Source organism: Maylandia zebra, linkage group LG4, assembly GCF_041146795.1.
Source record: "Maylandia zebra isolate NMK-2024a linkage group LG4, Mzebra_GT3a, whole genome shotgun sequence".
NCBI lineage: Eukaryota > Metazoa > Chordata > Actinopteri > Cichliformes > Cichlidae > Maylandia > Maylandia zebra.
In genome coordinates, this window is record NC_135170.1 from 10862646 (window position 1) to 10890197 (window position 27552).

At 41.9% G+C, this 27552-nt stretch overlaps 1 protein-coding gene across 1 annotated transcript in view; it reads left to right on the plus strand.

Moving 5' to 3' along the window:
* ntn1b (netrin 1b) overlaps positions 1-22365 on the plus strand; it is a 48795-nt gene extending 26430 nt beyond the window's left edge. The window contains exons 3-7 of the mRNA XM_004562992.3: positions 1756-1944; positions 9034-9183; positions 10283-10336; positions 12601-12675; positions 19647-22365. Of these exons, the coding sequence (XP_004563049.1) occupies positions 1756-1944; positions 9034-9183; positions 10283-10336; positions 12601-12675; positions 19647-19966 (788 nt within the window). The 3' untranslated portion in view covers positions 19967-22365. The remainder of the gene's footprint in view (positions 1-1755; positions 1945-9033; positions 9184-10282; positions 10337-12600; positions 12676-19646) is intronic.
* Positions 22366-27552: the final 5187 nt, after the last annotated feature.

The following is a 27552-nucleotide window of genomic DNA, read 5'->3' on the forward strand; positions in this document are numbered from 1 at the left end:
TGCATTTTTAATTTCCCTTTGCTATTTGTGCTGATTGGGACCTGATGATACTCTACAAGGGCCTGAGATCCACATATGAGGACATTTGTTTAAAATTGCAATAGAACAGTGGCAGTACAATATCCTCGTAAGTAGATATCAGGCCCTCGTAGAGCAGAATTTTGTATTGTGGTCTAGATAACCCAAAATGTGATGTCCACATATGTGGACGCCAGGCCCTCGGAGGTTTAGAAAGAAAACAAGCACATTTGCCTTCATCCTGCTCATTTATCAAATATGGGTTGAATGTCCGGTGAAGGGCGAAGAGAAGATGATTACCTCACCAGGAAAGCCTGACAATGGGTTTCTGATCAATCTGCTCAATCTATCTATCTATCTATCTATCTCGGGATCTCGCAAAACTTTTGCGAGATCCCGAGTTTGTTTTGCGAGATCTTGCAAAAGTCCGTCTTAATTTTTTTTTCTCCCATGTCCCCTGCGGGGCTCCGTATGTATTTAATGGACTATGCTTATAAAGTTTTGACTTGCCATTTTGATTTTTATTTGTTTTTTTATTTTTACTTTGGACAAGGAGGTAGAGCCAGAAAGGTAAACAGTATTAGTTAATGCTAGCTCTAGCACGTTAGCTTAGTTAGGACATAAATACCTCAGTGTTATGACAATTTTCATAGAATTTAATGAAGTATTTATACAAAATCAACACTGTACACTTGTACTAGCCTATGCTTATTTTCCCCATGCTTAATTTTCTGCTCAACATTTGGAAGCAGCCTCAAGTGGCTCTTGGAGGAAACACACTTTGTGTCACTTGTGTGTTTTGAGCCAAGCTCACAGGTCAATATAGCTAGCTTGTTAATTGCTTAAACCAAGTATTACTGTCATTTCAGTGACTTGTACTTGGTTTAATAATACTTGTTCTGATACACTTCTTGTTATAGCTAATAATCTAATAGCTAATTGAATTGAACTGTGTGACCAGTGACAAAAGTGTGATAAATTAAACAGGTACAATGTCATTTTTATTCACACGAGCTATGATTTCAAAAATGAATTCTTTATTTAATGCATCAGTGCAATATGTATCTTGGGGTCGATATTAACAAGTCTCTCAGATGCGTGGGAGAGCGGAAGAAAGTTTTCCTGCCAGACATCACCAGAGTTCAGAGGTTAAATTCACAAGCAGGTGGCCCAGCAACACAGAGCTTGAACCAGGACGTTTCTTTTAGAGGCTTCATTATTTCCAATCCAGACCACAGCACACCATCTGTTTCAATAACCTCGTCTTACTCTGACGAACCCATACTGGGAGATTGAACTCTGTGATGTTTTTTAAGAAAGTGCATTTTCTCAGACTGAATTTGGCTGCCTCATAATTGCAATTTGGAAAGTCTTTAAACTTGTGTGCCGAGTTCGTCACTGTCAGATAACAAGCTCATATTTCTAAAACGTCACCTTTTCAGGAGCTAAGAAAAACAGCGCTGTTTTCTAGCTTGATGACACCGCATTTGGTTTTGCGTGTCCACGGGTTTAGAGTGTGTCAAACGACAGGGGACTGTGTAACTACTCAACCAAAGTGAAAACATGAAAATCAGAAAAACTGAACGGTTTTCAATGGCATTACCACAAAGGGTTGTTTAAATTCAATAAACTAAGTAATGAACTTATTATGCTTAGCCCAGCTGCAAAATGTCAAGGTAGGAGTTTCTGCATTAGTGATGAAAGTCTCCCTCTCTCTTTCTCTCTCTATGCACTCAGCCTGCCACTGCAATCTGCATGCCCGCCGCTGTCGTTTTAACATGGAGCTGTACAAGCTGTCCGGCCGTAGAAGCGGTGGAGTCTGTCTCAACTGTCGCCACAACACAGCAGGACGCCACTGTCACTACTGCAAGGAGGGTTACTACAGGGACATGACCAAATCCATCTCTCACCGCAGAGCTTGCAAAGGTAACAGGATGGTATGGTGTAATTCTTGGAATATGAATGATCCTCAGTCTTTCTCTAAGACCAACCTTTGGACACATGTTGAAGGTGTCTTCCAAAAGGAAAAAAAATGCTGTGCTTGGTACAATGCATACAAGTAGAAACACAACAGTTTAAAACAGACTTGAGTAAGCGACTTTTGGCTGCTGCCTTATCACGAGGTTTGGCATAGCAGGTAGCTCCATGTGTTTGATTTGGCAGATTTTTACACCGGATACTCTTCCTCACATATCCCCAAAGGGATTTGTATCTCTGCCTGGGATGAAACTGGGGATGTTTCGCTTGTTAGGCAAATGTTTAAAACCACCACACTACAGAGCCGGCGAAACAGATTTGAGTAAGCAACATCTAAAAATCTCATATCTTGTAAGCTGCACAAAAAAAGGCTTAAAGCCAAAAATTGAGGGCTTTCAGGTGTGGTTGCTTGAAAAGAGATGTCCACTAGGTGTCACCTCAACTCACCTGTACCACTGACCTGGACCTCTTGAGCATGTTTTCGGCGTTGGTGTGCTTTGGATTATAAAAGCCCAACATTATCTGAATGTCATTATCTAAGTCAGCGGTCCCCAACCCCCGGGCCTCGGACCGGTACCAGTCCGTGAGTCGTATAGTACCGGGCCGCGAGAGTTGAGGCTCAGGTGTGAAATGTATCGTTTTCAGGGTTTTTATCAGTTTTCAGCGTTATTTTGTTATCATTTTTATCGTTAACTCGGTTTTCCTGGGTCTTTTCACGTGTGTTATGAATAAATCTTCTGTTTTTCGGTACCGGTACTAGTTTTATTTTGTTGTATTTATCCGCGACACCTTAAAGCAGCGGTCCCCAACCTTTTTTGCACCACGGACCGGTTTATGCCCGACATTATTTTCACGGACCAGCCTTTAAGATGTCGCGGATAAATACAACAAAATAAAACTAGTACCGGTACCGAAAAACAGATTTATTCATAACACACGTGAAAAGACCTAGGAAAACCGAGTTAACGATAAAAATGATAACAAAATAACGCTGAAAACCGATAAAAACCATACATTTCACACCTGAGCCTCAACTCTCGCGGCCCGGTACTATACGACTCACGGACTGGTACCGGTCCGAGGCCCGGGGGTTGGGGACCGCTGCCTTAAAGGCCGGTCCGTGAAAATAATGTCGGGCATAAACCGGTCCATGGCGCAAAAAAGGTTGGGGACCGCTGATCTAAGTTGTCTAAAAAAAACATCCATCGAGTCAGTGTTCAGTATCCCGTTGGCATAAGATGAAAGCAGCTACAAGAAGTCACCAACTGGTTTGTGAAGTCCTGTTTTGAAACGTTGAGGTGGGTGTTTCTGACGTGGTTTTTTGAAGCCAGTGTGTGTCAGATCTCACTGCGAAATTGCAAGTTGTTAGCCAGTGAGGATTCCCCAGATAACCCTCCAAAATAGACTTTTATTAGGTATGACCCAGAATCATATTGTTATTGACTATTGGTATTTCTGGCTCCAAAAAAAGTGTGAAAAAACCACCACATGCCCACACCACCAATGTCTGGGTATGCGACTATCTTTTATATACAGTCTATGTTTGGATCCAGAAATCCCAGCCCTTTAAAAGAGATGCTACCAAAAAAATAAATGAAACTTAAGTTAAGTAATACAAATTCGGCCAAGAAATGCTACAAAAAATGCCTACAAAAATCACAAAAAAAAGGAAAGATGTAGTTTTTATAGAAACTGTAACCTCCAAAACCAGGCTCTTTGTAATAGTTTATACACTCACTCTTCACCATGCTCAGGTATGACAAGAATTCGTTGAAAAGTTTCGAGTAAAGCACACACCTGTCTTGGTGTCGATGAAAGGACCCCTGCAGCTCCCCAGATATTTGAGGTTCTCAGTGAATCCCTGACAAGACAAACATAACAAAGCAAAGGTGCGAGCTGATCCACTGAGTGGAGCGGTGAAAACAGCTCGCTAATCGTCCCTCTCTTCCATTCATACTTCCAATGCACGTACGCATGTGGACGGGGAGAAAGGAAAAACAACACGCGCACACAGGTGTGAGCACATACGTCGAGCTGCAGAGGATTAATGTGCGTGGGGGACAAAAGCTGAGCTCCTTCTGTCTTGCAGCTCCTCTGGGAGTAAAGACAGGCTCAGAGGCCCTGAGCAAACAAACTGCTGTCACTCAGTCACATGCACTAGCAAAATACTCAACAGATGCACAAACAGTCCTGTGTGAGATATGTACAGTAAGAGTGCATGGACCATTGTTCTTTATTTCTGTAATCAGTCGGGCTAAAGTTTGCCTTTTGGATGGAAAGTCTGGATAACAAATAATGTAATTTTTTACTAACTTTACAGCAGTGCCTCAGCATGCTTTGTTTAAACAATATTTCACCCTGCCTCTGTGCATTTAATCTCCAACCTCTTCCCACACACTAATGACAAATGAGAAACTCTGGATAGATGCTCATAGTGTGGTCTTCAGCCACATCCACCGCTGAGCTCTGATTGGCTGGTGACAAAGTCTTGAAATGCCTATCCTCTGGTGCCCCTATCCTTGGTACACCGCTGGCTATCAAAACACCGGAACAGCAACGTGATATTTCCTACTGCATGCCACAACAGCTTCCTCTCCTAATTCACTCAGACTTCTCCAGCTCGCATGAAAGGAAAGCGAATGCACGAGAAGCCGAGCCCACAAATGCGTTTTATAGAGGCGTTTTATATCAGAGACACCCTCAAACAGAGCTTGCTGCATGAGGCGAACTGAAGCCTGATAGATCATCTGCGCACTTAGCTTAAAACATGACGAATGGTTCACTGTTTCAGTCTGCCAGCATAAACATTTTCTCAGGCTATATTTGGGGAGTTGTTCAGTTCAGGGGGTCAGAGCTAAGAGCAGGTTATTTTAACAGAGGTTCTCACTGCGCCTAATGGTGAAGCAACACCCATACATCTTTCCAAAGTCTTTACAAACAGCTGTACTGTAACCTGAACACTTGAAGCCCTTCTTCCCATCCCCTTCACGTGTGCTGCTCATTGCTCTGGAATCAAACCCAAACAGCCTGATTGCTGCCTTACTCCTCAGGTGACAAAAACACGGTGATGTGACATCAGTTAAAAACCGCTATATTTATTGTTCAATTCAGCCAACCATCCCACTCTGCTGTTGTTGGACAGGAAATACAGCGCAGCGCCAACACAGCCAGGAGGAAGTCTGCTTTCATTCTCCGTTCCTGCGCCCGCCTGCTCCCCCTCCACCCCCCAAAATACTTCACATCTCAACAAAAAACATTCCTCCCAATAATTTGCTTGGAGGTTTAGTGGGAAAAAAAACAGGCTCTTCCTTATACTGTGCCTACTTTTCCAATAGCTACATGGAATGCCTCATGCTTTATTTCCCAGATTAACAACTTCACCCCTCATCAAGCGCAGTGTAAACGTGGCTCATGGAGAACCACAGCGCACGCCGCCCGCCCCTAACAGTTTGTTTTTTCTCGAATTACCTCCTACGGTTGGCAGCCTAGAAGTATTTAACTAGGCACGGTGAGTCCAGAGAGATGGAACTGGTACATGGTTCACTGCATCGTACCCCCCCTTCCCTCCTAAACCATTCAGTAACCATTCATGAAATTAAGTCATGTTTCCGGTATTTAACACCTGTAATGAGGGCAATAGTACTGTAGTTTTCCAGTGGTTAATATACAGTCTAGCCTATCCTTCCGCTTACACAGTTTTAGATCAAATATTGATTTGGAAACCTTAAAGAGTTTCGAGTCAAGTCTACAACTACTTAAATAAATATGATTCAGAAAAATAATATTTAGGAAATATGCTTACTTGCTTTCAGCGTTAGTGTTATTGTTAGCAGGCAGTTTAGGCACATCTATAATGATCACTCTGAATCTTTAGCTGAATTCTTTCTTTGATAGAAGTCTGAAATAATTTTACAAGATTAAGACATTCATATTAGTGGCAGACTTAAAGACCCTCATTAGCAATGAGTAACTGCACTGCTAGCCAGCTTAAGCTAATGAGGCTTACTTCACCTACAACAACAGAGGTAAGCAGCATGATTGACAAATCTGACACCACCGAGCTACAGGAGATGTAAACTAGACTTGGAAGAACCCCAATTTCTACTTTGAACTATTAAAGATGTCATTCGTCACCTCGTGCAGCCATCTTTAAAGGTACTGATGGTAAATTCTTCTGTTTAAATACTGAAATAGCTTAAAACTCTCCAAAACTAACAACAGGCTTTAACGCAAATGGAGGAAACATCAAACTTTTTGTTGTGCTCCTCAAATCATTCCTGAACCATTTTTGCTTCGTGGCAGGGTCCACTATCCTACTGAAAGAGGCCACAGCCACCAGAAAGTACTGTTTCCATGATAGGGTGTACATGGCCTGCAACAATGCTGAAGTCTCAAAGTAACATCCACATGGATGGCAGGACCAATGCTTTCCAGCAGAATATTAAATAAAGTATTGCACTGCCTCTGCTGGCTTACCTTCTTCCCATCGTGCAGGTGTCAGGTGTTTCTACATAGCCAGTCATTTACGTGATGTAAAGAAAATGTGATTCATCAGACCAGGCTACCTTCTTCCATTGTTCAGTGCTGCAGTTCTGATGCTCATATGTCAATTGTTGGTGTGTTCAGTGGTGGGGAGGGGTCAGCGTGGGCACCCTGACCTGTCTGCAGCTATGCAGCCTCATACACAACAAACCGTGATGTATTCTGATGCCTTTCTATGAGAATCACCAATTTGAGCTACAGTTGCTCATCTGTTGGATCAGGCCACACAGGTCAGCCTTTGCTACTCTCATGCTATCAGAGAGCCTTGCCCGCCCATGACCCAGTCACTGGTTCACCACTGTTCCTTCCTTGGACCACTTTCAAAGATACTGACCTCTGCAGACCGAGAACATCCCATAAGAGCTGCAGGTTTGGAGATGATCTAACCTACTCATGTAGCAATCACAGTTTGGTCCTTGCCAAACTCTCTCAAGTTCTTACATTTGCCCAATTTTCCTCCTTCTAACACATAAACTTTGAGTACATAATGTTCGCAGGTGCCAGGATGAAGTGAAAATCAGTGTTATTCACTTCTCCTGGTCATAATGTTGTGTAAGTACCTTTAAAGCATGAGTGTACTCAAATGTGCTAAAGAGAGTTTCCTCTTACAATTAGCAACTCTGTCCTAGTGTGTGGAAGATTCATTAATCCACTTAAACACCATAATAAAATTACAATCTCTCATGAAAAAATTAGGCTTTTTCTCTTTTTTTTACACTGCAGCAAAATAAATTAGAGCCACTTTAATTTTAAAGTCATCATCCAGATACTTGCTTCTATTGCTTGCCCTGGATCTTAAGTTATATCCATAAAATTCACCAAAGCTCTCCTCCAAAGTCATATTTCAATGTCTTTTAGTTGTTGGCTTTACTCTCTGCGCCCTGAAAACGACAACATGCTTGTCTCCATCCTGCTGTTATTAGTATCTGAAGCAAAGCCACAACCTGCTCATGAACTCTTTTGTCAAAGTGACATTTAACTCCCTGTGGTCTGTTGCTCATGGGAAATTTTGTTAATTAACTCCTGCAAAAACCTGAATTATTGAATAAATAACGAAGTTGGATTGTTTGAGTCTTTGATTACAGCCTTTATCCAGACATATGAAGCAAGTCTCACAGCATTTGTTGACAAAAGACCTCTTCCAAGCCTGGATTTTAATCAGTGTTGTCATAAAGTCAATAGGATTTTGAAATGAGGTTTAATTACTTGTGGAGCAGAAACCAGAAGTTACAGTTTAGCTTTGTTCCCATACTAGCTTGAAATTTTATTTGTATGAACTGATATTTTGCAGTATATACATGCAAACATACAGTAGCAGTCAAAAGAAAACTAAGCTGGTTGAAATGTTTCGACTGAAACAAAACATCTCTCCATCGCATTGTTAATTTTTATCGTTAGCTTATGTGATGATCATTTTATTGCAGCTATGGTTTCCGTTAAACGACCATCCCTTGGATTTATGTGAAAAACGCACTGGTGTTGATTTCTTGGAGGGGAAAAGAGGTAGATCCCTAAAAATGTCACCATTTGGTTTTATTTCAGCAAACTGGCAGAAGCTTTTATATGATACGAATGAGGCAGAAGAAAAACAAAGACGTTAGGCTTTCTTAAAGAAAGATTTAATAAGCATCCCCTAATGTTCATAAAGCTCCATAAATTCCAAGTAAAAAGCAACGTCTACTGGACCACTTCAAGCAAATTTCGAATGACTCTGCTGGTACACATGCAGGACTAATAGGGAGGTTGGGCTTCAACTTCAAACACTGGCTTTATAGTAAAAGTTTGGCAGTGACACACACACAGAACAAATTTCTCACATTTAACGTGCGATCCTCCCAACTAAAAGCTTAAACACACTTTGAAGTGCGTTCCACTCGTCCATTACTGGGAAACATTATTCAGGCAGTATTTGCAAGGAGCCCTTTTGCCAAAAGGCTTTACATTGGAAACTCAATCTGAAGAGCGCACAGCCTGTCTGATCGCACCGAAGCAGAGGACTCAAAGCCGACTCGCGAGGAGCTCCCTGCCCTCACGCACAGACACATCCGCGACGCGCACACGCCAAACATTTGGTGTCGTGCTGCGCGGTGAAAGTGAAACACTGTAATTAATCAAGTTATTTACCCTTCTGCGTGCCTTCCAAAGCAGACCTAATGAAGAATCTTATGGTCGTAATGGGCGGAGGGAAGCAGTGTAATTTGATTGAGGTTTTATGCTGGTGCAGGGCCCAGTTCCCCATCTGTGATGGTCTGGAAGCAAAACACAGCCTCCTCTAATGCGAATGATTTCTTACTAGGTTTTAGTGCTAAGATGACTTTTTTATTGTATAGAATATGTAGAGTCAGCAGAGGACAGGCCCGAGACATGCTGTAGTCATTTGTAAGCTGATATCTGTTTTTTACTTTTAACCGCTCGTGTTTCCTTTCTTTTTCTTTTTTAACTTGCAAGTTGTTTACTTGTGTACAGTTTAGCTTGGTGCTCTTCTTCCCTCTTTAGCATGCGATTGCCATCCAGTTGGAGCAGCAGGGAAGACGTGTAATCAGACAACAGGCCAGTGTCCCTGCAAGGACGGCGTGACGGGGATCACCTGCAACCGCTGTGCCAAGGGCTACCAGCAGAGCCGCTCTCCCATAGCCCCCTGTATCAGTAAGGGCTACTTCTACCACTTTCATTTATCAAATATTGTGTTTCTTTTTCATTTTAAATGTTGCTACAAGCACACCTTTAACCAGATCACCTCCTACACCTCTAATTGGAGGTGGTGACACCCAGGTTGCCTCACAGAGAGGACCTGAAAAGGACAGACCGTGCCTTTTTATCCATGAATCCATTGCTCTCTGTCTCTCATCCCATGTTATTTTTATCCCCTTGTTCCATCACTTTGGATAGATATTTGGCTGTTTAAGCCTGAGTCTGGATAAACAGACGATTACAGCTTGACTAATATGGCCTTGTTTGCCTTCGAGGCCGTTAACTCGCAGTAAATCCCCCGGAATGAATCCAAGGGATTGATGGCTGATATGTTTATTGGCTGTATCTACCCCTGGCAGATTCCAGGCCCTTGGCAGTAAACACCAACGTCTCACAAAAGCAAAGATGGGTCACTAGTAGCTGCTTTAGCTCGGGACATCGTAGGTGGCTGGTATGAACAGATAAGACAACAGCAACGTCCACGGTGGACGTATACACCCTAATGACTGTCCCCTGTGCTAACAGGGTTGACATTTCTGATAAAGCCCATGTGTGGAGGTGGAGCAGTGGTGTTTGTACAGTAAGAATCAGAGTGTTTGGCCAGAATTCACAGAGATAATTTCAAAGTGCAAACCAGCTGGACCAGGATCTCTTTAATTTTGCTGGGGCAGTTACAAATGTGGTGTAAAAGCTGGAAGAGACTCAGCTAGTAGAGTAGAATGGATTTGGTTTCTTGTAACTTTTTCAGATAATGTCTTTTGGTTTTAATAGTATGATATTAAATTTTTGTGTATATCTAAATCGCTGCCAGCTCCGAGTTTAACGAGACCAGCGGCCTTGGCTCACTGTACCTACAACATACCAGAGTCAGGAGGGAGCAGGACATTAATAGGAAATCTTTTCAGTACATCTGTGTGTCAAAATCAGCTTCGTGTCCGACGGCACTTGGAAATTCCTTCATGTTCTCACAGTTGGAATTATCGTTATTCAATATACAGAACAATATGGCGGCAGAGAAAATTGTCTCTTCACTGTGCTCCTTACTTTGTCACAGAGATCCCAGCTGCATCTCCGACAGCGACTTACAGCAGCTATGAGGAGCCGACAGGTGAGTAACCAAAGAGATTTTGTGTCGTTTTTAAAATAATAATTTTTTTTTTACTACATATTCTGTTTTCAAGCTGCTGTTGCCCTTTCATTTATATTAATTCAGCTATGTTAATGTATCACCGTGGGTGGGATTTTTTTTTAACTAAGCCAACTGTTCCTCCATGCGTGAAATCAGAAGTGCATTTTGAGCACACGCACATCTTTCCACGCTCCTCAGCTAAACGCACGTCGGCGAGGTCAGACTGATGCTGATGTAAACTCCAGATATTTTGCCAGTGCTCCCTGTGGCCTTGTTGCCCGTATTCCCAGCCTGCCCAGCAGCCTCCCCGGGGTTTCGGCCCTAATCTGATTACATGCTTCATTTGCACCAGTTTGTATTTCAATCAAGGCTGGCTGTACCAGCAGTGAAGCTCTGCCTGAACCTATTGTTCATGTGCTCTGACAAGAATCTCCATGTCAGGCTGCTGGCATTGGATCATGTGCCACGCTAGTATGTGCAGCAGTTTTTGGGGAAGCTCTGTCCTATTTCAAATTATTCTTAAATAACCAACAGCAGCTTAAATAAATTTCAGCATATTAATGAGTTTTCACCGTGATCCAGGTTTGTTTAAATAGGCTGAGTCACCTCTGATCATCGATCAGCGTCTGACGAGAGTGGCGCCACTGACTTCAGCGTGCTTTGTTGCGAGCCCCACTTCCTGCTATAGTGACTGCCGAGGCTGTGTGGAGTTTGGATTCCTGTCAGAGACTCCAAACAGACACCACCCTCCAAATTAGGAGCAGTGTGGTCCCCGGGGACCCCGCAGAAAGAACGTGGCACTGCTGCAGAGATACACAAAGGGGGCGTTTGTCCTCACAGCAGGAGATTGGACCTTAATGAGTGCCGTGGGTGTAATGGCCCACAGCAGCAATTGCGCTAAGGGGCTAATGGGCAACGTCAGCTATCAAAGAAAGGTATGATGAAGGCCCCCAGGGGCCTGCAGGAGATAAAGAGCCCCACCACCACCACCACTTCATTTACATGGAAATCAGGCACGCTCGATATGGACTCGTCAGATTCATTTACTTTGGGATTTCCTCTTTTCTTATTTTTCCCGCCAACCCAGAAACCAGCCAGGAATTCCAGCAGAAATGCTTTCTCTACATACATGAATTCAATCCTCATCCCACGTACCAAACCGCTCTTTTTTCCTCTCCCTCTCTTTCTCTCCTTTTTTTTTGAGAGGGAGGAGAGGGGTGTTTTTTTCTTTCTCCATCATTACCCAGGCAACCTCATTCACACAGAGTATAATGGGGAAGAAAGGGGAAGACTGGACAGAGGGCTGGAAGAAATAATGAAGTTTGTCCATATTCAGGCAAGCTGAAAGGTTCCCCCTCTCTCTCAATTGCCCCCCTCCTTTCTCTTCAGACTGCCCAGCCCAGCTTTCCCACCCCCCACCCCCCCATCCCCCCAGAGAAAGGAGCACAAGGCTTATTGCTCTGTGAGAGGCAGAGTGGGAAGTGGGAGGGGGCGGCGGGGGTACACTTGGAGATGGTCTGCTTCCAATTTGTGTCAGTCAGTGGAAAGTGGAGGGAACAAATGATTTCAATTTTCAGTTTGGCCTCTGGTCCCACCACCACCTTCCTCATTACAAAAGGTACCTGGCGGGGTGACAGCACACCAGAGTGGCCATCGATAAAGCCCCATGGCGCTCAAACCCACGTTCACATACAGTGAGGTAAAAGTGCAGGGGGGGGGGGGACGCTGCTGAGACATTAATCATAAGTCTGTGAGCTTCTCTGTCACTGCTACTCTCTGGAGGGATCCAGAACATTTAGCCCCGGCCAGCCTTATAGAGTATTCACATTCTCGCCTCATGTGGCTTAGAGTGTGCTAAGGGTCCCCACTAATGTCTGGTAGGTCTCCGGTTAATTCCCCCCCCTGCGACCTTCTCTTGTGCACGAGTGACCTCAGCAGCCCTCAGAGCTGACATAAGGGATGCCAGGACAGTGACGAGGGAACGGGCTGGAATGGAAAAACATGGGAGGCGTATAGTAGGAGCGTGTTGACGGACACAGGAGGATCTGTGTAAGCTGTAATCTGCTTCACAGTGGCACTTTGAAAGCATCCTTAAGACCCCGGGGGCACAAGGAGCGTGACGTAAGGGACTAAATGTGAAGGTCATCCATCTGAAGCCCTGTCTGACGATGCTCACATGCTGCGAATGTAAATTTAAAACATTTTCGTAAACTTCTTCCCCTTCTCTGTCTTCTTTTCCTCAGATTGTGAATCTCACTGTAAAGTTTCCAAGGGCAAAATGAAGATCACGTTGAAGAAATACTGTAAAAAAGACTACGGTGAGTGAGCCCAGCACACAGGAACATGCCCCGCCAGATGTCACAAGGTCAAATGTCTCAATTAATCTGATCCGGAGCATAGCCAGTCCACACCATGTAGCTGGTCTTTGTGCTTTACTGCTAGGTTATTTTAAATAGCCTTAGAACACGTCCACTAATATAAAACCATCTCTGCTCTCTCTGAGAGTTTCCATGCACTCAAGTTAACATGTTTGACCCCTGGAAAAAAAAGGTTTATAAAAAGAAAGCACTCTTCTGAAAATTAAGCTTTTCAAGATGTGTGACCGTCAGCCAACATTCTGTCAAGTTGTAATTGCTCATTTATTATGCTGATTCAGCTGATCTGATCGCATCACGCTTGTGACATATTTCTTTTTCTTATCCCTCATGAGTACAATAGAGACTCGTTTGAAGGTGCGTATACATCAGAATTACCATTAGCATGGGTCACCGTGGGTGTTTAACCTTGATTAAGTCACTTATTAAAGTTGCTTGTGCAGTTGCGTGGCTATAGCGATATAAAAATAGTTGGCCAGTCACCACACTCAGCCTGACTTCATACCAGATGTTTGTGTTAAAAGAGTGTGTTTGTTAGGAAATAGAGGATGTTTTGAAAATGTAAATGCGTACAGGATCCATACCTGAACGCAAATGTGGATGGTCAGATGATGCTGCAACTGGCACACTGGTGCGAGTTACTGGTCTTACATGATTAGAACCAGTCATCAAAAAGTGTGAGGTATGAGAAAAGTATGGGACAAAATTAATATGTCAGCAAAAGTATGATATGTTAAAAACGTCATATTGTAACAAAAAAGTATTTAAAGTACGTATACAAACATTTGGAACTATACAGTGGAGAAAGTAATGAAAGGGTCCTTTGCTGAATATGCAAATTTGCTCACTTTCAAAGAAATGCACAGTGTCAAATATTTTATGGTAGTTTCATTTTGATGCAAAGAGACAGAATATCAATCAATAAACCATAAAAAAAAAACCACATTACTTAAAAGTTATACATTTGTTTGCATTTCATTGATTGAAATAAGTATTTGATCCTCAAGCAAAACATCACTTAGTACTTATTCTCCAGGTTTGAACACATCTCAGGTGGGATTTTGGCCCACTGATCTTTACAGAAACTCTAAATCCTTTCGTTTTCTTTGCTGTTGCTTGGAAGCGCACAAATTTTCTACATGATCGTATTGTGCTTCTTCTTTATCCACTCCTTAGTTGGTATGTTTTCTGTCACTATCGTGCTGGAAGACCCATCCATTTCAGGATACATTTGCCCTTTAATTTAAGTCATCCTGTACCCTAAGCAGAAAAATGTCCAAAAGCATAATGTTTCCACCTCCGTGCTTGACTGAGAGGATGGTGTTCTTTGGGTCATGCTCACCATTTCGCTGCCTATAAACACAATGGGTCCAGTTGATGCCGTAGAGCTCAATTTCATGAGAAAACGTCTGGTGCACCTGCACATGTGCCATCTTGAGCAGAGGGACATTGTGGGCACTGCAAGATTTTAATCCATTATGGCCTATTAGTATTAGTAGTGAATATTTAGTCAGTAATGTGAAATTTACTTTGATCTGGCCTTTTTTTTGTAGCACCTCTGTTGCTTTTTGCCAAAATAACTGAGTTTTTTTCACAGCCCTACGCAAGCTGTTTCTTTTGACTAAATTAGACAGAAGTCTCACTTTATGTGAGCACACACAAAGCCTAACAAGAGAAAGCTGGGGCTTCGTAAGCCCAACCATCACGGTTGTCTCTTACTGGGGTTTTAGGTTTTGTGGAGCCAGCTAACGTGAAGAAAGTCTGGCTTGAGTTGAGCTTGGCTTGCAATAGATTACTTTGGCCGAAAACTGGAAATTTAATAATTTAATCAATCATTATAGTTAAAGGAAGATTGTTATTTCCATGCACGGTAATTTGGATTTGGCAGTGGATCTGTTACCATTTTTGACACAAATACTTTGAAAGCAGGAGGGGGAAGCAGCAAGACAAAACAGGAATCAACAGACCTGATACTGATTAAGTCAGTCACAGCACAAAAGGTGGGGCTGGTGTTCAGGTGGGTTGCAAAGTGGCATGCAAATGCACTGCGATTATGTGCAGGCTACAGCAGCTTAAATAGATATCCAACATGGAATTTGCTGATGCTAGCTGATCTTCTGGGATAGTGACTAAGCTTCACTTTGTGACTTGCCTGAATTTAATTTGATCACTTCATGCACATTATAATTTGTGATTTTTGTTTTCCACAAATTAGCTTTTTTTTTCTTCTTAATAGCCAGCTAAGCTAACTGGCTTTTGGCTCCAGCTAAAAATTTACAATGCAGATGTGAGTCTGATATTGTTCTTGACATCCAAAAAGGGTGATCTAATCACTTTGGTGATTTTAAAAGGCTGAAACACAACATGAGGTTAGTTATTATATCTCACAGAAAGTAATGCTTAGATGTGAAGATTAGGAACTGTTTAGGATGCATTGCTTTCTCACTATTTTGTACTGGGTAAAAGCCATATATATACAACCAGTTGTAAAAGAATCACAGTATGGATGTCTGAACTATGTTTAAAATTATAGCAGCTTTGCACCCCTGCAGCAGAGTTTGTAAAAGACAAAGAGATGCACAAACATGCACACTCACATACGCTTTGCCCAGGCTGGTTATTCTGAAGCTTTTTGCAAAACCTACTGCAATTTCAGAGCAAATCACAAACTATAAGGGAGGCCAAAATACACAGAAATCAAATTATGTCGTCAGTGAATGTGCAGGACACGAAGCGGCTGCAACAAACCGTTAACACGGCAGTGCCAGCTGTATATAAATATCACTATCACTGTGTTAAAACTGGCTGCAGGATATTTGATGTTTTGATGATTAATGATGCAGGTCCATTATGAAGCAGAAACCACAACCACACAGTGGTGGGGTGATAAAATAGACAAAATAACATATGCAGTTATTTAATTTCACTCTATCTCTCCCTTCATCTACATGGTAAATGATTCAATGCAGATTTTCAGCAATGCTAATCAGTCACACTGTTATCCATTATCTGTTATCACTGGAACCACATTTGTTAACAACAGAGACAGATACACAAAAAGTTTCAGCACATTATCCGGAAAAGGTAAACCACCCAGTTTTTAGTTAACTCACTAAAACTAACTTCATGTCAATTCATGCAAAAACTGGTTGCTGCAAAAAGTTTGTCCTGATCAGGGCTGCTGAGAGCCGTTCCTTTCCAGTTACGTTGATCTCTGTCAGAGCTGACTAATGTGTCTTTCAATCAAAATCATTGGTGAAACGTCATCAGTTACACTTTAAACAGCATCCAACTGTAAATTGCCCAACTGTATTTGACCCCCCGCCCCTGCCCGTTACAGTTGGGAAGACAATAATTCAGTCCATTTGTGACATTTTGCTACTGAGCCAAATTTAGCTATTATTCATATTTCCCTTGACTTAAGTCTTAGTTACTGGAGCTGAGACAGGCCGTGCAGCTAAAAATCTGCCACGTTCATTAAGAAAAAAGAAAAAAAAAAGCGGAAAAAAACTCTGGAAGCAGATGATTCTGGCGGCGCGGCACTGGGACATTATGGCAGACATCATTGCTTAGCATGCATTTCCTTTGCCGTGGTCTAATTCATTTCTCAGGCCTGTCGCCTCGCTTTTGTGGGGTTTTTGAGTCTCTTTTCTGTTCTTCGGAGAGGGGGGGGCACCCCCATGTGTGAGTGGCGATGCAGGCCCCCCGGGGGTCACGGGAAGGGGCCCTCTGTTTAAACACAGTTGTGCACTCCGCCGGCACAGAGCATTCCTCGGGGCGCAAACAGGTGGTAAATTAACCAGACGGTGACGGATTGCCACCCCGGAGAAAAAGAAATATGTTTTGTTTATTCAATTTTTGTTTTTCATCATTGCCGTAGCTACGGAGACGGAGGACATAAAGGGATTATATTCTCGCCTGACACCCTCCTCTGCACACACATACCCTCCCTTCTCCCTGCCACAGGGAGGACAATGAATCAAAGGGCCGCGTGTTTACCGACGCTCCGGGATGGTGCTCAAAGGCAGGGCCTCCCAGCCTAGCTGGCCACCTCTCTTCGCTCACCCGAGGGTAACAGGTCCCTGATCATTCACTCAGCTGATAACCAGAGGGGACAGGGGCCTCTGCACGGTAATTAAGCGAGCTCTAATTTCATTAGCCCTCGCCTGTTGGTGGCACGCAGTGTCAAGTCGCAGCACACCCAAAGAAGATAAACCCAGTGGGAAGTTTGGCTGTGAGAGGGAGGCTCGGTTGGCAGCCATTGTGCGAGTTGCAGGATCATCTCACACTTCCTCTCACAGTCTGCCTCACCAAACAGTGTGCGCTATTTTGTAATAGATTGCTTGACCCCGTGCTCCCGTTCCCTCTGTGCTGTCTATTTAGCTCAAACCAAGTGGCAGAAGGTGTGTGTGGATTTGTGTGTGTTTGAATACGTCGCAAAGACTGAAAACATACTTGAGAGAGAAAGAGAGAGAGGCAGACCCTGACAGAGAGACTGCGCCTGACAGAGTCTCCTCCAATGAGTCGAGCACAGCAGCTCTGGGGAGGAGAGCGCTATCTCCACTGGATTCTCACGCTGCGAAGTTGGATGGGGCTCTGGGAGCAGAACCCGGACAGCTCATGAGGTCGGAAACACATCCCGATTCTGCTGGAACTTTTTCTGTGGCTGCGAAGACAAATAGTGGCCCCTCCTTTCCTCCCCCTCCTCCTCCTCACACACCCTTTATGTGTCTGGATGAAGGAGAGGGCTGCGATGAATGGCGGGGCTGTGAGAGCTCCCTCTACTCAGCCCAACAAACCTTCTTTCTTCTGAAATTGTGTGCAATTTGCTCACACCATGCATCGACACACATACTTAAACACCCCACTCCTTCAGTTCTCTGCATTCTTGGCAGCGATATAAGACGGGCGATGAACACGGAAAGTGATCGTGTTAAGCCAGAAAGGCGACTATAAGGCCAACCTGCTTTAAAAACAGAGAAAGTAAACCCTATTTTGTTATTATTATAAAACTGCAGAGGTAACGCATTAGCTGACACAGCGTTAAATTGGGTATACAAATGAGCATTATATGGAATCTAATGAAGTCTTGTCCAGATTAGATTGTGTTTAGGTGCTAAAAAGCGTCCTTACTGGCACGGGAGAAGCTTGCACGGACATCGACCAAGAGGACAAGTGTACAAACTTTCCATACATCTCAGTAGCACTCTATAGTTAGTCATTTCTAAATCCAAGCTCCATCAATATGATGACAATTTAGGGATTCCAATTCATGGTTTGCTGTTTTATAATTCAACTGATGTGTGAAAAGCAGAATATAATTGCTTGATGAACCACCCGCGGGCCTCTCTTTGAGAATCTGGAGCTTAGATGATATACTATGCATACCAAGCTAACCCTCCCTCCCAGGAAGAGTCCTTCACTTGAAGGACATATTAGCTCCGGCGTCTTCGCTGTTTAGCTCTTGCTGCTATCTTAGTGATGCAGTAATTACCTGCTTGGTTTGATGGAGAATCTACACAAGAAAGCGTCAGCGAGTGGAGCTCGAGTCACATCCTGGTATGAATTCACTTGCAAGTGGTGCACCAATAGTTACCAGGTTTGGCCTGATTTAGCCTGAGGACGTCCATGTTTAGATGTTCAGATCTAACACCTGAAAGACCAGTTGAAAAGCATTTGTTTCAGAAGTTATATTACTAGCAGATGTGGTGTTTTCCTATAAAACTTCTTTTTTGGCCAGTTATGTTTTGAAAAGAGAATTAGAGAACCCTATATCCTATTTCTTCTCTCTTTAACCCAGCCTGGCCACCTAAAAGTAAAATGCCTCCGTGCCCTTTATGCCGATGCGTGCTTTCAGATGTTCTACATCAGAAAGCGTAGTGCAAAGGGAGTCAGGGAGTGCTGTGGAAACTGTTGCTGTAATAGGGAGTGTGCTCAGGGGCACGAAAAGGAAAGGTCCTAGGTCAGAGATGAAGGGAGGGGCCTGTGATATGCTGCAGATTACTGGGTTCAAACAGACATTTTTATTCACCCTTTCATGCAATGATATATAAACGCTGTTGAAATAGAAGGTGCTTGTCAATCATTCCCACTATTTTTCCACTTCACTAATTCATCTCAAGGCAAATGTGGTCATTTAAAATAATTTTGAAGGGCTCTATTTGCTGTAGTGTATACTTATAGAAGTCGATTTGATATATAATTATATAATTATAATTATATTATACAAGTTGACACTGTTACAATATGTTTTTCTGTCACTGGGTTGTTTCCAGGACTTTTAAAATGGGGAGTGACTGAGAATGCACCAGAGGGGCCACAGGAAATCAAACTATTTAGTCAGAAATTTTTAATGTACTTCAACGTGGAAAACATGTATACAAGTCACAATTTTCAAGTTATGCAGCCATGCATCCTATTGCATATTTGTTATCAGGAAAGCAGACCTGCTTAACAATTTGAAAATAGCCTTGTTGATGGATACTTTATTGAAAAGTAGAAAAGAAGTATAAGATACAATCCTTTTTAAGTGCCCCAATAGTTCACTGTATACTAGTATATTGAAATATACTTAAAGTACCTTAAATGTACTCATGTAACATGACACTTTTTACAGTCTTCTTCAGGATATTATTGGGCTGCAATTATTGCGTATACATCTTTAATGTTTAATTGGTGTTGGGGATTATATGTTCAGTTAAATGGTGCACCCCATACCTCGGCTGTAGACACACCCCTGCTGGTTTGCATTGAATTTGGTAAAGAATTTGACATTTACCTGTAATTTTAGCCAGATATTTAGATTTTAACCAGTACAAGGGGTGCTGATATCCACACTATATTACTATATTACTATATGACTTGAATCACTTTTTCTTGTGGGTGACTTAACCTGTGCTTTTCTCTTAAACCAGCTGTTCAAGTGCACGTTCTTAAGGGTGACAAGGCGGGCGAGTGGTGGAAGTTCACGGTCAACATCATTTCTATCTACAAACAAGGTGAGCACCGCATCCGTCGTGGAGACCAGCTGCTGTGGGTGCGCGCCAAGGACGTGGCCTGCAAATGTCCCAAGATTAAGCCCGGAAGGAAGTACCTGCTCCTGGGTACAGACGACGACTCCCCTGGGCAGGGCGGCGTAGTTGCCGACAAGGGAAGCCTCCTCATCCCTTGGAAGGACCTGTGGGGCCGCAGGCTGAGGAAGTTCCAACAGCGCGACAAGAGGGGGAAGTGCTAAAAGTATCTGCAGAGGAGAGGGAAAAAAGAGTCAGAGGCAGAATTAGGCCTCTGATGGGATGAAATCAAGGACGAGGGATAAGGATGGATGAAAAAAAAACTGGAAGAATTAAAAATAGAGAGACAGGTAATACGTAGGAGAAATGTGGAAATGACTGAGTGCTGCTGCTCTGAGCTGGAGCGAAGAGTTTAGTGTTTTCTTCTTTAGGAACAGTTGTGAAGGAGCTCATTCAACAGTCTGTCTTTCAGCGGTTGTTTTGTTGTATTATTGCAGAGTTTGCACCTAGTGTTACAGATATGTCTCACCCTGATCATTTTACCCACAATGCATTTTTATTAAAGCCCCTTGCTCAGTTTTTAAAGAGTGACACATCTTCTCTGTCACCCTGTTTGTGTCTTCAGAGGATCTTTTTCCACTGTGGTGTAAAAATCATTGTCTAGTTCAATGAAGACTTATAGCACGGCCGTAATTTCTCTCCACAACCTGCCAAACGTTAGCAAAAAAGTTTCAGATACAAGTGAAAAAATGGTAATTGTTGTCTTATAGTGCCATTCTTGCTCATAGGCGAGTGTTACCTCAGTAAAACAAGAAAAAAAATGCCATTTTTCTGTACAATGATCTCACTACAAGCAAGCCTTTGCTCAGCGCTTATTGATATATCAACAGTATGTTGTGGTTGTGACCTCTGCAATGTAAAGTAACCATATTTGGATACATAGACATTATTTTTAGTAGACGATGCCGTAGCATCAAGTAGGTGTAGAGTAGATTTGTCAACCATGCACTTATTTTTACTAGTCAGACGTTTAAGAACATATAAAATATGTTCCAACATTTTTAGAGTGCTGTCCAAAAAAGGGAAAAAAACAAGCCTTTACCATTTAATAGAATGTATAGCTAGTAGAAACCCCGCTTGCCTCACTCATGACTCCATAGGCTGATGTTTCTGGTGGACTGTAACAACCCTGTATAAATCACAACTACAGTGGAGTCAGAATGTAGTTTTTTTTTTTTCTTTAATAAAGGACTAATTGTAAGTTGGACTTCCCAAGCATTTCCCAGTGGGAGAACTGATGAAGTGAACTATTTCACCTCATTAAATAAAGGGGGGAGAGAGAGAGAGAATATCGACCTATCAAGCAAACCTCATACCACTGACAAACTGCATGCTCACTATTTACTGTAGCTGACTGGCTAATGATGATTGTGAATTATGTACACATTTACTTTGTACACAATATTCAATGTTGTGGGAAAATAACCTGTGGAGTGATAAAAAAAAAAATCACAGATGTTTATTTAGCACACTGTGTAAAATATTCTTCACCTCAAAACGACTTTCTGAGGACTGAATTTCATCGTTAAGACTTGGTACTGGACAAAAAGGCATGACCGATTGTCTACATGTTATATAGCTGTATAGTATTACTTTTTTGTTGTTGTTAAAACATTAACTAGATCTATCCATGTGAAATTAACCAGAGTTTTTTTTTTTTTAAATACTAGAGGCTTAATAAAAGAAAAAGACAAACAAATGAATGTCAGACAAATTTCTCATGTTGTGCACCCAGGGGATCACACATACTCTCTCTCACACACAATCACACACACACACACACACACATACACTGAGAGAAACTTGGACTGAATTTACACACACGCGCGCACACAAGCAACACCCAAATACACACATGTACACTTTGACGTAAATACACGGGTACACCTCAGTACTCTGTGCATCATACTGTATGTATTTGTTGATTACAAAGTTTTTACAAAGTCTTCGCTCACTCAGCTGTACCGACATTTTTCAACCTGCAGGCATCTGCAGAAAGGTACGGCCCGCCAGACTTTTGTTCTCCATGGATATTATATCAGAATAATTATCTGCTCATGTTAATACATTGGCTTGTAAATGTTGTTTAGCAGTGTCCATTGCAAATGGTTGTGTAATGTCTTGTAATACTAATATATTATGTTTATCGAAAATGAATATATTTAATGACACATGACAAAAAAATGTGGCTTTTGTGGTGTTTTGCTGTCGATCTTTTATTTTTTACTTTTACATTGGATTTTAGACGGCTGTAATGAAAATGATTGATGCGTGTTTGGCTATTGAACAGCTTAACAGACCTGAAATTTAATTTGAAATAAAGCTGTGCAAAAAAAAAGAAAAGAAAAAGAAAAGAAAGAAAAACAAACAAATGAGGATCTGTTGCTGAAATTGCATGTTTAGCTCCTATTTCCTCTTATGATCAAAAAGCTTCTTTTGCTATCACGACACAACAACACAGTTCCTACTATTTGCTTCAAGTTTCAGCTGCAACTGGAAACCACTTTGTAACATGAATTTTGCATTGCAAGACATAAGAAGAAGAATCTAACACAATAAAATGTTCCTGAAAGTCCTGCCAAATATAAAATTGTAGATTTTTCCATTCTGGTAACACTCTAGATTACAGCCCCCCAAAAGTATAATTTGGGTATGAGAGCTCATGCAAATACTTATTTGGTAGTTACACGCTAAGTACAGGAAAAGAGTTCAGGAGGAATAAGAATAAGTGGATTTGACACACAGTAAAGTGGTAAACACACAGATTTGCCTTTAATGCAGCAGGTAGTTAAAAAGGGTTACATTTTAAATAATGACAAAATACTGATGTAGACATTGCAGCTGTCAGATCCAATACCAGATGCTCGCATCAATGTTGAGTTTAAAGCTTTTAGATCTTGACATATCGTTGCAATAAAAAAGCTGCACATTTATTGAGATTTATTGCACAATATACAGAATAAAGAGTATAAAAAGCCATCAATTTAACAAATTACACTCATGTGCAAAAGTCTCAACTCACCCCTTTATTCTTTATACTTTGCTTCCAAAGAGCCGGACTTACTTGTAATTTTTTAAAGTGGTCTTGACCAGAAGTTTTCTTGACTTTCTGAAGGCCTTTCAAAGTTTATCTTTACCTAACCATTTGAAGACAAACTGGCCTTTTTTATTTATTTATTATTTTTTGTCGTTAAGCCACTTAACACTGACCTGTGGATCATTGTAGCATAAAAATGATGGGATCTAATTCAAGGAATGAACCAGTGTCGTGTCTGCTGTGTTTTCATCAATGTGTGGAGATATCTCCAAACAAAAAACAAAAAAACACCCATTTCCCATTTTCCTAGCAAAATATAGAGAAATGAAGGGGTGGCTCAAGACTTTTGCACAGTATTGTATAGGAACTGTGCATAAGAGCCATGAAGATGTTTCTTTTTGGTGCCATTACACTTAAACTGTAGGGACAAACGTGTTAGGTTACATATCTTAAATTTATCATTTATATGTTTCAGTCCTATGTCCCCAGGTGTATAAAATTAAGCACCTCTGCTTAAGTTCTATTATTGCAAAGCATAAAGTGTATAAAACATGGACATAGCTTCTGGTTCAGATAAATGAAACCGGCCTGGAAGTGCCAAAAACCAGGCTACCAGATAGCAGCTGTGGTTGCAAAAACTCTTCCAGTCCTATAGCAGTTTTCTGTTTTGTTATAACATGTTTGAAAATGCAGGATTATGTGTGGTATCAAACTGAACGGCAAACGAGTTGGTAATCACAAATACTTTGCTGTTTCATAACCAGACTCACACATCCAGGGTTTTGTTGCAGTTATGTTGGAGGAAACTCTCATGTCGAGGGTTCAAAATGCAACTTAAGAAAACTAGTGGGTGATGTCATAGCAGCTACGTGCATCTTTTATACTGTCTCTGTTGCAAAGCATTTAGGACCCATAGCAACTCAGCCACAAAGTGTCGGACCGTGTAACGTTACAGAAGCATTTAGTGCGTAAAATTACAGAGTTCCACATCTTTAACATCATTAACATCAGTACAAAAACTGTGTGCCAAGAGCTTCATGCATGGATTTCCATGGCTGAGCAGCTCATGTAGGTGTAAAGTGTAGGTGGCAGTACTTTTGTCCATATTGTGTACAAATTACTATCATATTTTCTCTGCTACAAAGCAACTGAGTGGAGCCAAGGAGCATTTCTATGCTGTACAGAAAAGTAAGCACTTACAAATTATAGTGTCTCGTTTTTGTTGAAGTATATTCCCGTTGTCAAAGATTACATTACATTTACATAATTAAAGTATCTGAAAAACGATCGCGTTGCTACGTTGTTTTAAATCTACAGGATTTGGTTCGTTTTTCCGAAGACGTGACTCCTTTAAACTGAGGTGTCAGTGTGACAGAAAAATGTGAAGCCAATAGTAAAGCATTAGCAGCAAATAAATGAAAACATCGGCCGCTGCCAAAGAACTTGAACCGTGTCCTGCAGCGCAGATCATTTGTGTTGGATCCTGTGCCTCGATAGACTTCACAGACAATAACGACTGGCTGTAAGATTCTGCAGGCAAATTACTAAAAAAGGGTGATATCACCAACGTGTCTAATCCAAACCGCAGATGTTATTGTTGTAGCTGGGAGGTTTTGGATTCGGTGGAAACCCTTAACTTATTCCTACGGGAGCTTTTTTTACACAAAAGCACACTATTCTGAACCTGGTCCAAATGAGAGTCCATCTGTCTTGGCTCATGGAGGGGTATTGATATACTGTTCCTCCAATGCCCAGTGCAAAACACTCCGAAGGGGCCAACCAATTATACAACGAGTGCTGAAAGCTTAAGCTGTGTTCTCCATTAATATAAGGCCACCAGGATCACTAGAAACAGAATCACTCCAACGGCAAAAAGAGGAGAGAAGAGCAAGATATGAGGAGCTCAGTGGATAAATGCATCGTCAAAGTCTATTAGGTTTTGTTGTTAAAGGTATGCTTCGAGCTCCCTGACTGCTCTGTTAGCGAGGTCATAAAGGCCTGAAAACACCAACAATCTCACTCCACCAACAGACTCTTTCGGAGTCCGAGCGTTGCACAAGAGAGAGACCGCTGGACTGTAGTTTTTCTCATGATTTGGGCGGGATGGGAGAGCTGAAAAGAGATCTGGGCGTGTGTGCACTTCCCTCTCAGTATGCACAAAGATGAGGCTGGAACAACAAACACACAGACACAATATGACGATAGTTTTGTGCGTGGAAGTTACCCAAAGTCGACCTAACGGCGGGGTCGGGTTTTTCACAGCAGCAGCAACTTGGAACTTTCCACACAGACGAATCCCTCAGCCATTGTCCTCCTCGGAAAACAAAGCCAAGCAGGGTGTTTCTGATAGCTCAACAGGCTTAGGTTGTAGCTTTGGTGGCAGGGTGGCCCGCTGGCCTTCGGTTATGTGCTGTGCAGGAAATGGAAACAGCAAGTGGCTAAAAAGTCCCATGACGAGCAGTATATCCTATATGTCTGCTGATGACAACAGGATGGAAAAGACCCTGATTTCTTTATCAGACCGAGCCCATAAAAACAACCAGACGGTTTGAATTTATTGCCTTTCCGTATTGTTCCTTGCCCCCTTGTTTTTCCCCGAAAGGTAACCAGCTGCCATTATGAGACCACTGTGGCTGTCTGCAATGTTGAAACAACATCACATCAGGGGCTATGTAACTTCCACATATTTTAAAAGTCTACAGAGACACAGCGTGCTCCAAGGTCCTTAAACCCAAGTGGCCTCAAAGTAGTCCAACACTTTGGGGAAAAAATAGTAAAAGGAAAGGTCCTGCTAACTGGTTGTGCAAGAGTCCACACTATGAAGTTTGTATGAGCTTTTTCAGCACGAGTTTGGAATAAATCCATACACTGAGAAATCGATGAAACACCCAAAAGCTCTTAAAAATTCATTCTGATAAAATGACCACAATATTGGAGCAGGAAGCACCTTGTTCCCGTGCATAGACCCTCACCAACAGGTTTAAATCAGCAGTCAATAGAAAATGAACAAAGAAACCCATCTAATAACAACCTTATTACAATGTAATTACAGTGTATTTCCAATTCATCCTCCAGCTTCATTGTTAATATTTTGTTTTTACTGTTTTTGTTCTTTTTAAATGCACTTTAAGAAGTTTGCAGCAAAAACAAGCACAGAGCACAGTCGTTGTGAAAGGCTACGTGAAAAAGTAGGTGTAAAATTTTTTTTTATAACACGTTTATTTTTTTCCCCCTCCCAGATTTTCAAGAACACATTCATGAAAATTGCTCATGTATTCAAGTTGTTATGTATTTAAATGTTATAACTGTTACAGTAATGCACAAAACAAAGTCATAATAAAACAAACCAACTATATTCCCAAAGTATCCCTCAGCAAAATGTCCTTCCCAGTCTGACCTATTCTCATTTTAATTAGCTTTAAGATCAGTCTATTGACCTTGAAGGAGAGGTCAGAGGTCAAATGTGACATGATATTTCAATTCCTTGTGTGGTGCTAAATCTTGACAATACACCGCACACAGAATCATAGTTATCATGCTTTTGGTAACGTTTTCACCAATAGGTCATTAAGTTGATGTGGAAGACCTGGAAGTCAAAGTCGAATGGATTATTAACATGAAGTCTATCGCATTAAGAGACAGAATGACGCGCATGCATTTAAACGCATGCAAACCAAAAACATAACGATTAATACTTTAAAGATGTTTCACAGGACAACCTTAATGAGCTTTGTTTTGCATCATCTCACAACTCCAAACAACTTCAAATATTTAAATCCATCAATTCTAATCAGTATTCACCGACGACCTCTGCACCTCCAGGAAAATCACTAGCAGTAGTTCAAGAAGGGCTCCGCGAGTAGCACCACATTTAATTTTAGTCAAAGAGCCTCCATCATTTTATCAAGTCAGGAAAGATTTTTCCTGATTTTATGCATAAGATTTCTGCAGGCTCACTCTGAGATTGGAAACTACATGTAATCACAGTCTTTTGTTTTTCTGAAACCCACTTGGCCTCCTGCTCCTTCTTCTTAACCCTCTGTAAAAACCGGAGCTGCACCGCAGATGCTGTTTTGTTTGCTCCTAAGCACCCGACTAAACAGAGAACAAAACAACACTGTGTTTTCTCAGCTGACTAAATGCATTTCCAACCTCTGTTTGCTTTGCTTCTCATAAGGACGGGAGGAATAATGAAAAAAAAAAAAAAGCAGAGCAAATTTCAACTCGCAATTATGCAAATGTGCGTGAAGATTGACAGAACATGACAACTCGGGAATTTGGATTGACAGTTTATCTTCAGGCAGGTGGTGTTTGGTATTTTTCAATTCATTTCGCTTTTATTTACATGGCGCCAGCTGACAACAGCAGTCATCTAGAGGAGTTTTATATTGTTAGATAAAGACAAAATTAGGTTCTCTAATAGCTCCTCTCCTTTGTTTCTTTTAGTGGTGTTTTGCATCCATCGATGGCCGCTCTTTTGATTCCCAGTGGTCAGGGTTCAGCGAAATGGATAATTAAGAGACAAACAATGATGCACCTTTGGAGACAGAAGGAAGTCCTCTATATCGGCCCGCCATGTGATCAGCGTGATACGTATGCGAACACACGTGCACAGACACACAATGCTTTACACCCCCTGCTTTTGACACCAACACCTTTAAGGCCCTCCCCACCCGGCCATTCACTCATTCACTCTTTCCCAAAACTGCGTCT